The sequence below is a fragment of the Carassius auratus genome, chromosome 34 (genome assembly GCF_003368295.1).
Source record: "Carassius auratus strain Wakin chromosome 34, ASM336829v1, whole genome shotgun sequence".
NCBI classification, from domain to species: domain Eukaryota; kingdom Metazoa; phylum Chordata; class Actinopteri; order Cypriniformes; family Cyprinidae; genus Carassius; species Carassius auratus.
The window spans coordinates 2991457-3006113 of NC_039276.1; the positions used below are offsets into that span (position 1 = coordinate 2991457).

Here is a 14657-nt window from a genome sequence, read left to right on the forward strand (position 1 = left end):
GCATGCGGGATTTTAAACCCTCCTCAATGCTGGACTTACATTTCGAGTGCATACTAAAAATAAAATCATAAAAAATAAATACCTCAAGGTACTTGATAATCAAATATTATGCCACAAATTATGTCTAAAACACTTTCCATATATTTTATGTGCACACTAAAATAAAAAATATAAACAAACAAACAAACAATAGGTACTTGGTAATAAACATTATTCCACACATTCTGCCAATGGAGTAGCCCTTACATTTCATGTGCATACAAAAAAAATCAAAAATAACAAATCAAAATTGTGTTTATCTCACATTTAATCTGGATAATTCCCTTTATGTGCATACTAAATAAAAATAAAATAATATATAAATAAATGAATGAATGAATTAAAAAATAATAAATAAACCCAAGGTACTTGGTAATCCACGTTACACCGAAAAATCTGTGAGCAGAGTTTAACTTGCCCTGAACCTGGACCATTTCTTTATTCAAATAAAGTACTTCACATTTTGACTTAACTTTCAAAAACTAATTTCTAAGAGGCTTCAAAGAGGGAGGTTAAGGGATGAAAGGCAAAAGAAAACATGAAAGAGTAATGCAATGGTGGCCTGTATTTGACAAGTGTCTAGAGAGCAGATCATCTTATCACAGGTAACACCAGCCCGAGTGTCTGGAGGAAATCGATCGTCTGTCCGTTTCCTCTGGAGGAGACACAGAGACTCAGCTGTTCTCAGACAGAGGTGTGTGTGTGTGTGTGTGTGTTTGTATGTTAGTGAGCGTCTGCTCTCTCTGAAAAACACTGAGTGAAATACGGGCTTGAGTTCACGCTCCTGCTAAATAAGAGGGACAGTGACCCGTAGAAAGGTCTGACCATAAAACTACTTCCTGACATAACTCACATTTCTCCTGAGTGAAGGATTATGAATTACTCAAGAGAGGAACGAAGTATTTCTTCTACTGCTGTGTGTGTGTGTGTGTGTGTGCTTACACGTGCAGAAAAAACTCTGATGGACAGATACTGTAGTTGCTGGTAAAATAAAAGTGATATGTGGAAATATTTAGCTTAATATGCGTAGTCAAGTGTAAGACTACTATTTGTAGGTTAATGACAGAAACAGATATGTATTTTTATCTGACACCGGAAGGATAAAACTTAAAACTTAAAATAAATTGAATGTAAAATTGTAAAAAAAAAATTAATGTAAAGCATTTAAGTGAAAAACACACACACACACACACACACACACACACACACATATACATATATATACACACACACACATACATGTATATCCCGAGCATAACAAGTAAAATTATAGATATTTTAATTTTTTTTTATTGTTTATTACCTTCAAATTTCTCTCTCATTTACACACAATAAAAAATAAATAATCAACTTTTTAATTTAAATTATAATATATATATATATATATATATATATATATATATATATAGTATTTGCATTAGAATTAATTATATTTAAATTAGTCTCTAAAAATAAAAATACACTTTTTTATTTAAAACAAAAATGAAATATAAATATAACTAACATTAAAAAATTATATAATTAAATAAATACCGTATAAAGAAAAAAAATCAACTATAAAACAAACAAAAAAATTGAATTGAAAATGCTAAATGCTAGAACCAGAAAATCTGAGCATATCACACCAGTCCTCAGGTCCTTACACTGGCTTCCAGTTACATTTAGGAATGACTTTAAAGTACTTTTACTCGTATATGAGTCACTAAATTACCCATAGGACCGAAAATATATTGCAGATATGTTCACTGAATATAAACCTAACAGAGCACTCAGATCATTAGGATCAAGTCAGTTAGAAATACCAAGGGTTCACACAAAACAAGGGGAGTCCGCCTTTAGTTACTATGCTGCCCGCAGTTGGAATCAGCTTCCAGAAGAGATCGGATGTGCTAAAACACTAGTCACATTTAAATCTAGCTGTGCATTTATTGAATGAGCACTGTGCAATGTCCGAACTGATTGCACTATATTTTCACTGTTTTATTTTATTATTTTTTTATGTAAAATCATTTTCTAACTGTTTTTAAATGTTTTAATCATTTTAAAAGTTTTAAAATTGCTTGTTTTATTTTTGTTATTATTTTTCTTCATGATTATTTTACTTTCTTTTATGTAAAGCACTTTGAATTACCATTGTGTAATTTTTTTTATGTTTTTAATTATTTTTTTATTAACTTCTTATCTAAAAGCAATAAATCATCTTCTTTACTTTGTGCCTAAAAATGCCCTTCAGATTTGATTATATATATATATATATATATATATATATATATATATATATATATATATATATAGCATCAGCTTTAATGCTTACAAACTGTTATGCTCAAGCCACAGAGCTTGCGAGTGTGCGCACAGCAACCGCAAACATAAGTCTTCTTCACGGTTCAATATCCAAGCAGCCTAATTGTCTGAGTTGCACACAGTGTAGTCAGGAGTGACATTAGTAAATGAGATTGGAGGTCTTGGCCGCCTGAGAAATTCCCTACACACACCACACGTCTACGTCCCTGTTACATGTGCACATTTCTCACAGTTGTTTTCTAATCATGATGTGAAGTTCTCTCCAGGGACGCTCAGGCTGAAATTAAACAATAAAACTCCACACTTCCTAATGCGATTTTCCAAACACTCCAGGTGCGACTGAGAAATGCATTCTGGGAGCTTTGTGGAGGGTCGGAGGGTGAAGTTAAGGGTAAGAGCTGGCAGATGCTGTAGAAATAGCTCTCTGCGAAAGGCTGCAGGAGAATGAGCCGCCTGCTACCCGCAGATGTTGTTTACCGCCAACTCATCTAACGGAGTGATTAAACACAGCCGTCACCGCCGTAGTGCCCAGTCCACCGGGACCTGCCCTTAACGCTTAGCGTCTTCTAGGAATGGTTCATCTAAAAAATTTAATGTTGTCATTATTTACTCCCCATCAATGTTCTCCTAAACACATGTATGTACAGCTCTATACAAATGAACTTCAACTAGTTTTCAAATCTTGTTTGTATCGGCCTTCATTTCAAACATGGCATCTTTAGACATGTCACACAAGAAAACTTACATTTTTGCTATTTTCACTAGAGCTGGGTGATAACAATATATAAACAAACCTAGAAAAAGAAACAACAAAGCTTCATTTTTTGCATAAGTTTAGTAATTACTTCTAAAGTCCTGAATGGTTTATCTCCTCAATACTTGAGTGAGATAATATCGCATTATAGTCCTTCACATCCACTGCGTTCTCAAAACTCTGGCCATTTGATAATACCTAGAATATCAAAATCAACTGTGGGCCTCAGATCCTTTTCCTATTTAGCGCCCACACTCTGGATCAATCTAGATTAAAGACCCACCTCTTTAACACATTTCTGTAATCCAAATCCTTTAAAGGATTGTTAGGCTGCATTAATGAGGTAAAACAGAACTAGAAACACTTCCCATAAGACCCGATGTACTCATTACATCATAAGAAGAATGGCATCTACGCTAATATTAGTCTGTTTCTTTCTTATTCTGAGGTCACCATAGCCATACGGATCCAGATCAGAGGTGGATCGGCACCTAGAGTCGACCTCTACAGCCCTGAATGTCAGCAGAGACCATGTCAAGTAGACGAAACCCAGAGACAGATCCCCTGTGAAAAACAAGACGAGTCCTCTGCTTAATTTGAGGTGCGTTGCAGTCTGGAATTAAATCATGACATGTTGGTGTCGTCTGGCTAGAAGAGAACTGGCCCCCCGACTGAGCCTGGTTTCTCTTTCTTTTTTATTGTTGGGGACACAATTTCTGACGACATTGTTGTCTTGATTGCACAGACTCTATAGGAAGAGAGTTGAACTGAGCTAGACAATGCCCTCACTTAATCAACAATGAACCGACTTTAACTGATAAACTGACTGTTTTCTATTGTCCTCTTGCATTATCAGCACACATTTTTCCTCTCCGACACTGTAAAGCTACTTAGGCACACTGTATTGTATAAGCACTATATAAATAAAGGTGACTTGATTTGATGAAATCTCATCTTAGCAGACTATTCATGAGAACAGTGAAAATCTCATCCTATCCAATATAACGGGATCCACTTAAAAGTGGATTAAAGTGGCGTCTATCACCGCTATCTGTCTCTAATCCTCCACAGAGAGTGAAATACTAAAAGCCGGAGGGAATATGAACAGATACTTCTACAGGATCCTGTGGTCTAATGCGTTCCCTTCTTCATCTATATGCGTTAAGCGAAAACGCTCGGTGACATTTTAATACGGGTATTCATGTACCTGACAGAAATTCCCAGTTCTGTCTTTTTTTTTTTTATGCATTAAAAGGCATCATTAAACACGTAATGAACGTAAAATTCATTACGCTGTCAAAGAAGTGATTTCAGCAAATAATAAATGAATGGCTGTGTGGGACCTGCATATTCAATGTTCAATGAGCAAAACAAACAGCATCACACAAAAACAAATCGCTTTTTGTTCCTGACAAACTGAAGGACTTTCCGTGTATTTTCCAGTTTTCTGTCACTGGATTTACAAAAATTAATAGATAAATATATATATATATATATATATATATATATATATATATATATATATATATATATATATATATATATATATATATATATATATATTAATTAAGTTGCAATGGCCTGTTTACTAAACTACTACTAAACTACAAAGAAAAAGACATTATTTTCATTTAGCTTCACTTGATGTATTAAAATAACAAATACTGAAATAAAAATTTATAAAGACTATTTATAAAAATAAAAAAAACACACACAATAAAATTACTAAAACCAAAATTAAAACGGAAAGTTCTAAAATAAAAACAATGAAAGTCTTATAAAATACAGTTATTCAAAATTGATAAAAAAAAGGCTCATCTCAAGTCAGATCCATTTTATTTTAAGTAGCATCTCCTTGAAAGAAAATACATGTTAAATTATATAAAAATATGAATTATATAAAAAACTTTTAGATTATTAGTTATATTTCTAAAATTTTAGGAGTATCTCATTGATACTAAAACAACTTAAAATCCAGTTGTTCATAATTTGATTTTGAAAATAACTTTATAGAGATTGCACCCTCAAAGAACAATTTCTAACCAATGAAATACAAAGAGCATAACCAGAAAAAGTAAATGTATATTTTACAGTTAATTTCCATTACTTTTCCAGGCCATGATATTCCCACTTTTTACTGAATCACGGGAATGCTGCAAGACTCTCTGTGACATTTAGCATCCGAATACTCACCAACTTAAAGGTCAATACTTTATAGGTAACTGGGTCTTCTACAATCTTCTGAAGGTTAGCAGCCACTGGGAAAACACATGTAGAGAAAGATACTGACATCAGAACTGAACGACAGAACTAAACACATGATATGTGGATAATATGCAGTATCTCAGTATTCATGTATTTGCTCTGAAATGTCTTGAAGCAGGGGTCTCGAACTCAAATTACCTTGAGGGCCAAATAGTGTGTAGCTGTGAATCTTAACTACATGCATTAATTAGTACAGTTATAACGTTACTGATGCATGGACAGATCTTTTTTCAGAGCTGGTCTTATCAGTATACATAGCATATTGCTCTGAATGTTCAGTGAACTAATGACCCCTGGAAATGTCTCCCTTTTCAATTTTCTCCTTGCAGATGAAGCCGGTATGAGCTCCATTAAAAGGCCAGAAACATCACTAGTTGCTCTGATGTTATGGTCAAAACTCATTCAAATACTTATTAATACTTGCAAATAATATTTATATACTATTATTATATGAATATATTAAAAGAAAATGTTTATTCATTTAAAAAAATATATCAAAAAAACCTAAAAGTAGAGCATGCCATATGGCAAGATTATGGGTTCGTTTCTCAGGAAAATGCATGAAGTAATCACATGTCTACCTTCAATGCAATGAAAATCATTTTAGCTAAAAGGCCAAATGCATAAGTGTAAAGGCAGTATTTTTAGGGACTAAGATGCACAGCAATAATAAAAGCATTGCATTTCAAATATACAGGCAAAATAAAATTGCTGCACTATGATTGTAACTGATATTAAATGTTTAAAGATCCTTTCTCAGAAAACAAAACTTAATATCTTCGGTTTGCATGTCAAGTTACATACATACATCTTGATGTAAGTATGTATATGCAACATTTCATAACTATGAATTTAAGATTTTTTTGCTTCATTTATGGAACGGCAAATTAAGACTTCCTAGGAGCGTGTATTGGAGTTTAATATAATGCACATGCAACTGACCCACAACAACATCAAGGCCATTGACCAGACCAGCAGAGAAGAGCTCCTGAGAAACTCCATCAGCAGTGTCTGAGGAGAAAAAACACAGATGCACAGCGTTATATCACACCAAGAAACCCGTCAGAACACAAAGTTAAAAGCATGTTCTAGCAAACCCACGCTCACAGACATCAACAAACAAGATGCAATGGCCTCGATTTCACAGAATATCTCGAGCTGGGCAACGTGACGGGATGTAGCAAGCAATGATCGAAAGAAAGCAGAGTTTAGTGTTTTATGGCTACAACTTTTGCCACTTTGAAATATAATAAATGATGCACAGTAAAACTTCAGATGTGTCAGAATGAGAATTTAGAGTTGGAACAAAGAGTCTTATGATGGGCATTTAAACTTTTAAAGAAAATGTTAAATAATGTGTGACTTATTTATTTGTTATAAATAATCTAAATTATTTGTGGTAATCAAGTTGCCATTAACAAGAGAATGTAAAAAATGTTGTTACCTATATTTTGTTAATATTTTGGACACATAAATACCAAACGATGTGCAATAATTGTAATTACTTGTCCCCAATTTTTGAGTATGATGAAAGATTAAATTTGCATTAAAATCAGGAAATTGCACTTTTTCTAAGTCCTTAAAGCATTATAATATATCCTTCAAAAACAGAATGACCAGTTAAAAACAAACAAATAAAACATTTGATTATATTTGATTAAATAAATACAAATTTTAAATATACATATATAAAAAAAAAGAATTAGTCTTTTCATGTATAAATACATAAAAATGTATTCATTAATCTTTTTAAATATATACTATAATACAGAAGAAAATATACACAAGAAAATTATTTTTTATCTAGCTGGAAAACATGCCTGGAAAACTACATTTCCCATGATTCCATGTGGTTGCAATACAACAATAAATATATCTTTAAAGCATGCAAGCCTAATGCCCATCCATACTTTTCATTGTATTGCACTAGCACTAAAAAAAGCTTCAAAAGTCTGCCGGAGGGTGATAAAGAAATGGTGCCCAATTTATTCTGACCAAAATCGCGTCATGATAACGTTTCCCGGCCTCATAAGTGGGAATTTGAAGTAGGATTTGAAGGCAGCATAACACTAGGACTGCAGCTGATGTATGATGAGGTGCACTGACCTTGTCCTGGAGTGAATTCAAACCGTATGTCATTCAACTCCTTCCTTGAGTTCCTGAGGGAAAGACGGAGAGAGAGAGAGAGAGGAGATATCTGTGGTGAGAAATGGGTGTCCACCTGTCTGTCTGACTGTGAGAAAGCCAAGCGAGATCACGGCCATCTGCTGTTTCACTGAGCGTGTTTGCCGAGCCTGAAGCGCACACACACACACAGATACGAGCCTCAGAGGAGTCCTGTCCTCAGAGCTCTCCAGATAATCATTCTGGAAGAAATTTTGACAGTGCCAGTGAGCAAGCAATCAGTGCCATGTTTTGTAAACCAGCGAGCTTCTTCTGTGATTTCAGGGTTTTACACAAACATTCAGGTGGGCTTTTGGAGGGAGTGCGTGTTCATTTGAGTCAGTTTAATGAAGGAAGGCTTCACTGTGCTGTAGGTGATCTGCGGTTAAACGGCATTTCATATCACTAATGGATCTTTCATCATTTATAATGTTTTTCTCTGTTTCGGAGATTAACGTGGTCACTATGAACTGCTGCTGTATGGAAAAGAGTTGTACTGCAATGGAGGACTAGGAGTCAGACGACGGAATAATCATCAATTTAACAGAAAAGGGAGATCAATTATTTATTTATTAAATGGACAACTTAAAAGACATTTTAAACTTAAAACTATTAAAAAATTTTTTTTTTATAAAAATAAATGAATAAATATAAAAAAAACACTGACATTTAAATAAATTTAACTAAGGTTTCAAAATGTAATTAAATAAGTTCATTGAATAAATATTTCTAACATTTTAAAATAAACTGCTTCATTTGTTCTAAAACTTAAAGTTAATAAATACTTCGTGTTGTAAAATAAAATTAATGCAAAAATAAATTGACTTAAAAATCTCTATTTAATTCACATTATAAAATGTAGTTAAATAAAGTTAAAAAAAATAAATGTAAAAATAAACCAACATTTAAAAGTGTACTAAAACTGTATTTTCAATTTAGGTTTTAAAATATAGATTTGAATAATATATATATATATATATATTTTTTAAATTATATTTAAAAATGTCTATTTAATTTGTTTTTTTTTAAATAAGTACATGGACCATAAATAGTGTCAAAATCTACTCAACAATATTCAAAATCTAACCAAAAACAACTGTTATATTAAAGGCATTACACACATCAGGGGTGCAGCAGTGATATGAAATGTTTTGCTTCTAAATTTGCAAAAAAATGATACTTGGCATCACTGAAATCATTACTTCTAAAGATGTTTTGCCAAATGAAAATCTGAAAACATTGCTCCCAAAATGGGCTGGGGGACTTCCTAACAGTGGGGTATGATGGTATGATTGTTCCTGGAGCAAATCTTCATGATGCTAAGGCTCTGTTCTCAGTAAACACACCTGGAGTGTGTCCACACTCTGGTTCTTCTCACTGATGTTCCTGATAAAGCCAGATCTTTGTTCTCTCTGACATCAAACAGTCTGTTCTGCTTCAGTAACCAGGCCTGACAAGCTCATTAACGTCACGTTTGCAGAGGAAAGGCAAAGGACACAAATAATATGCAAAGTCTACAGTCACCAGAGCTATGGGACCTGAAGCTCGTCATTCTTCCCCGGGGAATGTGTCAAACAGACACTCTGGGTGAAAAGTGCCATGTCAAGAACTTGTCCAGGTCAGATTTCATGCCCTTTTACAGACGATTTCAGAGTTGTAAGTTGTTCTAAAAGTTGGCGACTTAATTATGCTGCCTTCTAAGAAACCTTCTTTTGGGTTTCAGATTTATTCTTCACAAAGAAGACAATCCTATAATGGACTGTGACGAGCTCAGTGAAAAAATACCCCCACAAAAAAATGAGTGTAGGATTTACTTTGGAAAAAAAAAAATCACTCACAATCACTAGTGAATACACACACACACACACACACACACACACACACATATATGCATGTGTATATATATATATATATATATATATATATATATATATATATATATATATATATATATATATATATTAGAATGATTTCTGAAGGATCATGTGACACTTTATACCAGAGTAATGGCTAATGGAAATTCAGCTTTGCATAACAGAAATAAATTATATTTTAATGGATATTAAAATAGAAACCATTATTTTATATTGTAATAACATTTTGCAAGATTACAGTTATTTTCTGTATTTTTGATCAAATAAATGCATTCTTTATGAGCATAAGAGACTTCTTATGATTTGTAAAACATTACAAGCCCCACTGACCCCAAACTTTTGAACGGCAGTGTATATATCAAGTATATTTACAGACATTATACTGCGACACGGCGTAAAACTTGACAGATCCTTTTTGATTCTGTCTCTCTTCAAAAGACCTGATACTGTACGAGTTTACTGTATCCCGTTTCATTTTATGAAAGGTCAAGTCTCTATATTAGTGAGTTTCTTCAGCGGCTGCTCCAGAGCTCCAGCTGTGCTGTTGAGCCCAGTGCACTTATTTAACAGATTGACACTTGCATTAGCCTCATTTTCTCTAGTACTAGATTATAATGACAGCAATCATCAGTGGTGTCGCTCTCCACCCCTCCGTCTCTCAAGTAGGTCACTTAACTGATCGTCAGAGGAATGGGATCTTACTCCAGGCCAGTATACCAACAGCAAATTGAAGAGGTTTATATAGCCAGTCCCACATTATCATGCATGGTGGGTTGTCAATGGCACGGTGGACCTTGAAGACTAAAAAGGATTTTAAAAAGCTAAACCATCATGCTGGCAGTGATAAATACGTCATGGAGCTAATCAAAAGTAGTCTGTAGGGGTGTGAAGCAATCTCAGCAGGCCGATTAAATAAAGCCTGGTTGTTTGTTTCTTGGGATTTGAATGATTTCTGTCTTCCTCCTGTGCCTTGTTACACTTTTCTGATTTCATTTCAGTTTAAGGCTGTTATTTTCATATCGATAACATTATACTGCTTTTTATTCATTAACATCAGAAAATAAATAGTGTCTGTACAGCAAGAATTTGTGTATTTTAAGGTTAATCAAACTTAAATCAGTCTCATTATCAAATTAAATCAGCATCATGGAGTATATGAGTATTAAACATAAATTTACATCAGGTAATTATATATTGTTTCAGTGCTCAGGTACAAAGAGAAAAGCCTCACTGTTTAACAAATAACTAGATACAAGAATTAAAACAGTAAATAATTATGTTAATAATTACGTTACGTTAATAATTAAACAATATCCATGACTGTAAAATAAAAAAAAATAAAATAAAAAAAAAGAAATCAACATTAATCAAGTTTTCAGTGGGTTTACTTCAAATATTTTGGAAAGGATAAAATATCAGGGAATTATTTACAAGGTAACTTCTCCAATCCGAATTTAGAGTTGAAATCTAAATAAAAAAATAAGAAATATAAAAATAAGATAAAAGTAACAGAAACAACAACAAAAAAGGAATATAATATAATATAATATAATAGCTGTTTTTATAGTCTGGTTTTTGTCCAATTTGAGACCAAATATCAAAAAAGAAAACAAGATACAAAGAGATTCACTTTTTGCTTTTAGAAAAAGGTAAAACACATCAATTCCAGAGGACCAACATTGGCTCTTGATAGTAATAATAATAGTAAAATCAAATAAAAAGCATTCTGTCTGCAGAGTCTTTAAGCAGGTTGTTGTCCTTCTGTCTCAACAGCTAGGTACTGTGTATATTCTGATGCAGTCCTCGCCAGCGGCTGTGTCACAGCACAGGCATCTTAGAGACAATTTTCTCACTGTCGTTATGTTTTGACAGTTTTCAGAGGTCAACCATGCACACACACACACACTACCAAAAACACAGCGGTACTCTGCGTGAAGCGTGGCCGGCCAGCCATCGCTCTGCTGTGATTCAGCCATGCGGTTTGGCCTGCTGTTGTTATCCAGCCAATCAATCCTGAGAGCTGCAAGGCATGGGAAGCCCTCACACTTGACACTTGTCTCCTGCTGGCTCGAGGTGATATTTTCACCCTGTGGCCAGAGGAAATCAGCACCTCGCTACTCTTTCCTCACTTTTCTTCTCATGGGAGCCTCTGGTTCTCATCTAACTGATCTGAGATCCCTCATTTCCCTCAGGAGACGTCAGATCCACAGCCACTTGACTGTAAAAGACCTTACCAACCACCCAAACAAACAGAGTGAGCTTCAAGAAAACTGGCAGGAACATGCCTGGGTTTCATTTCAGCCCCAAAATCAAAAGTGAAAAAATATTAAATTATATTTAGGTTACAAATAAATCAATGCATTTTAGGATTAATATGCATTGTAATATTATTTTCATAACAATTAAGCACATTTTCACCACAATTATCATCAATGCAAACCAAAACAAAACACATATATATATATATTTTCTCTTAATAGCATGTTCTGACTTTATGCTAAATTATTAAAATGTTATAAAATAAAAATATAAAATGTATACAATATATATATATATATATATATATATATATATATATATATAAAACAATAATGCAAAATATCTTGGTAATACCTTATTTGAAACCTTTAATGCAGTATAAAATGCATTAATTATGACTTGCAAATTAATGCACCTTGTAATGTATTTGTATTCAGTATCTCATGGATAATTATAACCACAGTTATAACAAATTATAATATTTATCTATTCATTGTTACATATTTAGAAAGTAAATGATGCATTAAGACAACCAAGTTAAATTTTAACAGTGAATCTGAAAATACTATAATGCAACTTTATGAAAAGATGTAATGCATTAAAATGTATATTACGAATCTGGTAAAATAAATTATCACAATGATCAACATCAGTGCAAAACATTTTTAAAAAGTACAAAATAATGTATTTGTACCTAACAGCACATTTAAGTTCATTTAAATTGTATTTAAATTAAAATTATTTGTGTGTATGTGTGTGTGTGTTTATTTTAATTGTACATTAATTGTGCCTTCTAATGCCCTTTCTAATGCATTTGTATAATTTTCAATTGCAAACATTAAAATGCATGTTAACTTTGGTTACAGTTATTGATTAAAATATATAATGCATTAAAATGTACATTATTAATTTATTTAATGCTTTATACATAAAAGTTTCTTGATGTATAATGCATGCTATCTTTAAGGTCCCAAAATGGTCTAAATTTTCTTAATGCATGACATATTGTGTTGTAAAGAAATTCACCCAATAAAATAACCAACCATCAGTCAGCCAGAGGGTCCGATGATAGGGGAATTTGCGTGGTAAAGCAAATAGTATTTGCATGGTCATGACTCAAGTTTTGTGATTGCACAAAATTTTAAACATATTATTCAAAAGTACTCTTCATTTTTCATTTGCAAAACTTTTTAAATAAGTAATAAATAATAAAAAAAATACTGATTGGACGTTTAAGAACAATTAGTTACATTTAACTTAAGAGCCATTTATGTTTTTCCCCGCTATGCACTTTATTTTCCTCTAAAGAGCTGCTAAGTAATGAGAGCAGGACTCTAATTAAGGGAGTTAATTTAATTCAAAGTCCAGCTCTAATGAGGTTTCACTCGGTTCAGTTTTGTCTGGTCTGAAAAATGGGATGGTAGTCTCACAAATCAAAAGGTTTCAAGCTGAGTTTGCTACGGAGTACCCTAAATTACAAAGATAGATTGTTTTAAAACAGACACGTCCAAGCTTGCGGGAGTGTTCAATATGCAAATCACACCAAATTGTAAAACTTTACCTGATAAATTGTGTATAAAGTGTGCTTTGGACCAAAATCCATGCGTCCCAATCTTCACAGCATTAATCAGAATTTTTTATTCCTGTGGTTTTTAACATTTAGTGTTTGCTAAGATAAGCATAATGGAAGGAGCCATAGATTTTAACCTGGCATATAATTTTTTTTTTTTTTTAAATGCATAAATACATAAATGAAGAAATATTGAGTCATACGCAAATTTGTTACATTTCTGCACCACTAGCATCATCAAATAAAAATATTAATAATATTATAATGATTGTTTTCAAACAAGTTTCCTTATTTTTTTTCTACACTTACTTGCTGTTTCTCATTGTTGACTCACTTAAACACTGTTTATTTAGAAGTTATTTGTATATATATATATATATATATATATATATATATATATATATATATATATATATATATATATATATACTTTTATTCAGCAACAATGTGGTATACTGGTGAAAAGTGAAAAATTTGGCAATTTCTAATGTTACAAAAGATTCATATTTCAATGCTGCACTTTTGAACTTTATATTCATCAAAGATTCCTGAATAAATCCTGAATAGTCATGTGATTAAAATCTTTATAGTCTACTGTGGCTTAATTGGTATAATTTTCCTTGGTTAAATTGTGGAAAAACAGACAACATTGCCTCTAAAAATATAACACAGTATTATTTATTGTACTTGCATAAAGACAGTAGGTCTATCATATTTGCACTCATCTGATGAGACAATTATTGCTTGAATATTGTTGCTTAACAATATCATATGCTATAAATATGACATAAAAGCCACATGGGCATATAGGATACATCTAGGGGCATAGAACTGCATTTATAGGGTTACATCACAGTGAGTCGTAGCCCTGCATCATGTTCATCACCAATCAAATGTACTGGATTATTTTAACACATTATTTTTTATAGTCAATAACCCTAATATATGTACAAGGAAGGCCTGATGTGAGTCATGAAAGCAATTTAAGAGTGCTGGACTAGACTGCCAGTCAGAAAAACACAATCTAACCCTCTGAATTCGCAACTGTGAAATTAAGGTAAATGTAATTCCCCCTCCATAAAGAGGCCTGAGCGCAGAGCATCAAATCGAACGCAGCTTTCTGCTTCCGGAGCTTCATTACACACTAGTGGCGCGTAAAGAGCTTTGAGTAAGACTCCTGCGAAGTCGTGAAGCAGGGACAAATCCGTATCATATTCCGGCACAAAGGCTGTCAGAGATGATCGGCCAAACGCCTCATTGTTGGGTAATGGGAGCTGACAGGACCGAGCTAAAACCATTGAGCGTGATCTGAGCCAGAGCGACAGTAGAAATGCCTTCACAGCCAGCAGGCCGGATAACAACACCACTAGTTGATTAAATGTGTGTGAAGACTTCACATATGAGGTTCAGTGTTCCTCTGGTGCCATTA

General features: G+C 33.1%; 1 protein-coding gene across 2 annotated transcripts in view; it reads right to left on the reverse strand.

Moving 5' to 3' along the window:
• The window catches only part of LOC113052942 (STE20/SPS1-related proline-alanine-rich protein kinase), a 51527-nt gene that overhangs the window by 1956 nt on the left and 34914 nt on the right, over nucleotides 1-14657 (reverse strand). For both annotated transcript variants that reach the window (XM_026217441.1, XM_026217442.1), the window contains 3 exons: nucleotides 7469-7521; nucleotides 6305-6373; nucleotides 5291-5355 (listed from right to left, as the gene is read on the reverse strand). In XM_026217441.1, the coding sequence (XP_026073226.1) occupies nucleotides 5291-5355; nucleotides 6305-6373; nucleotides 7469-7521 (187 nt within the window). The remainder of the gene's footprint in view (nucleotides 1-5290; nucleotides 5356-6304; nucleotides 6374-7468; nucleotides 7522-14657) is intronic.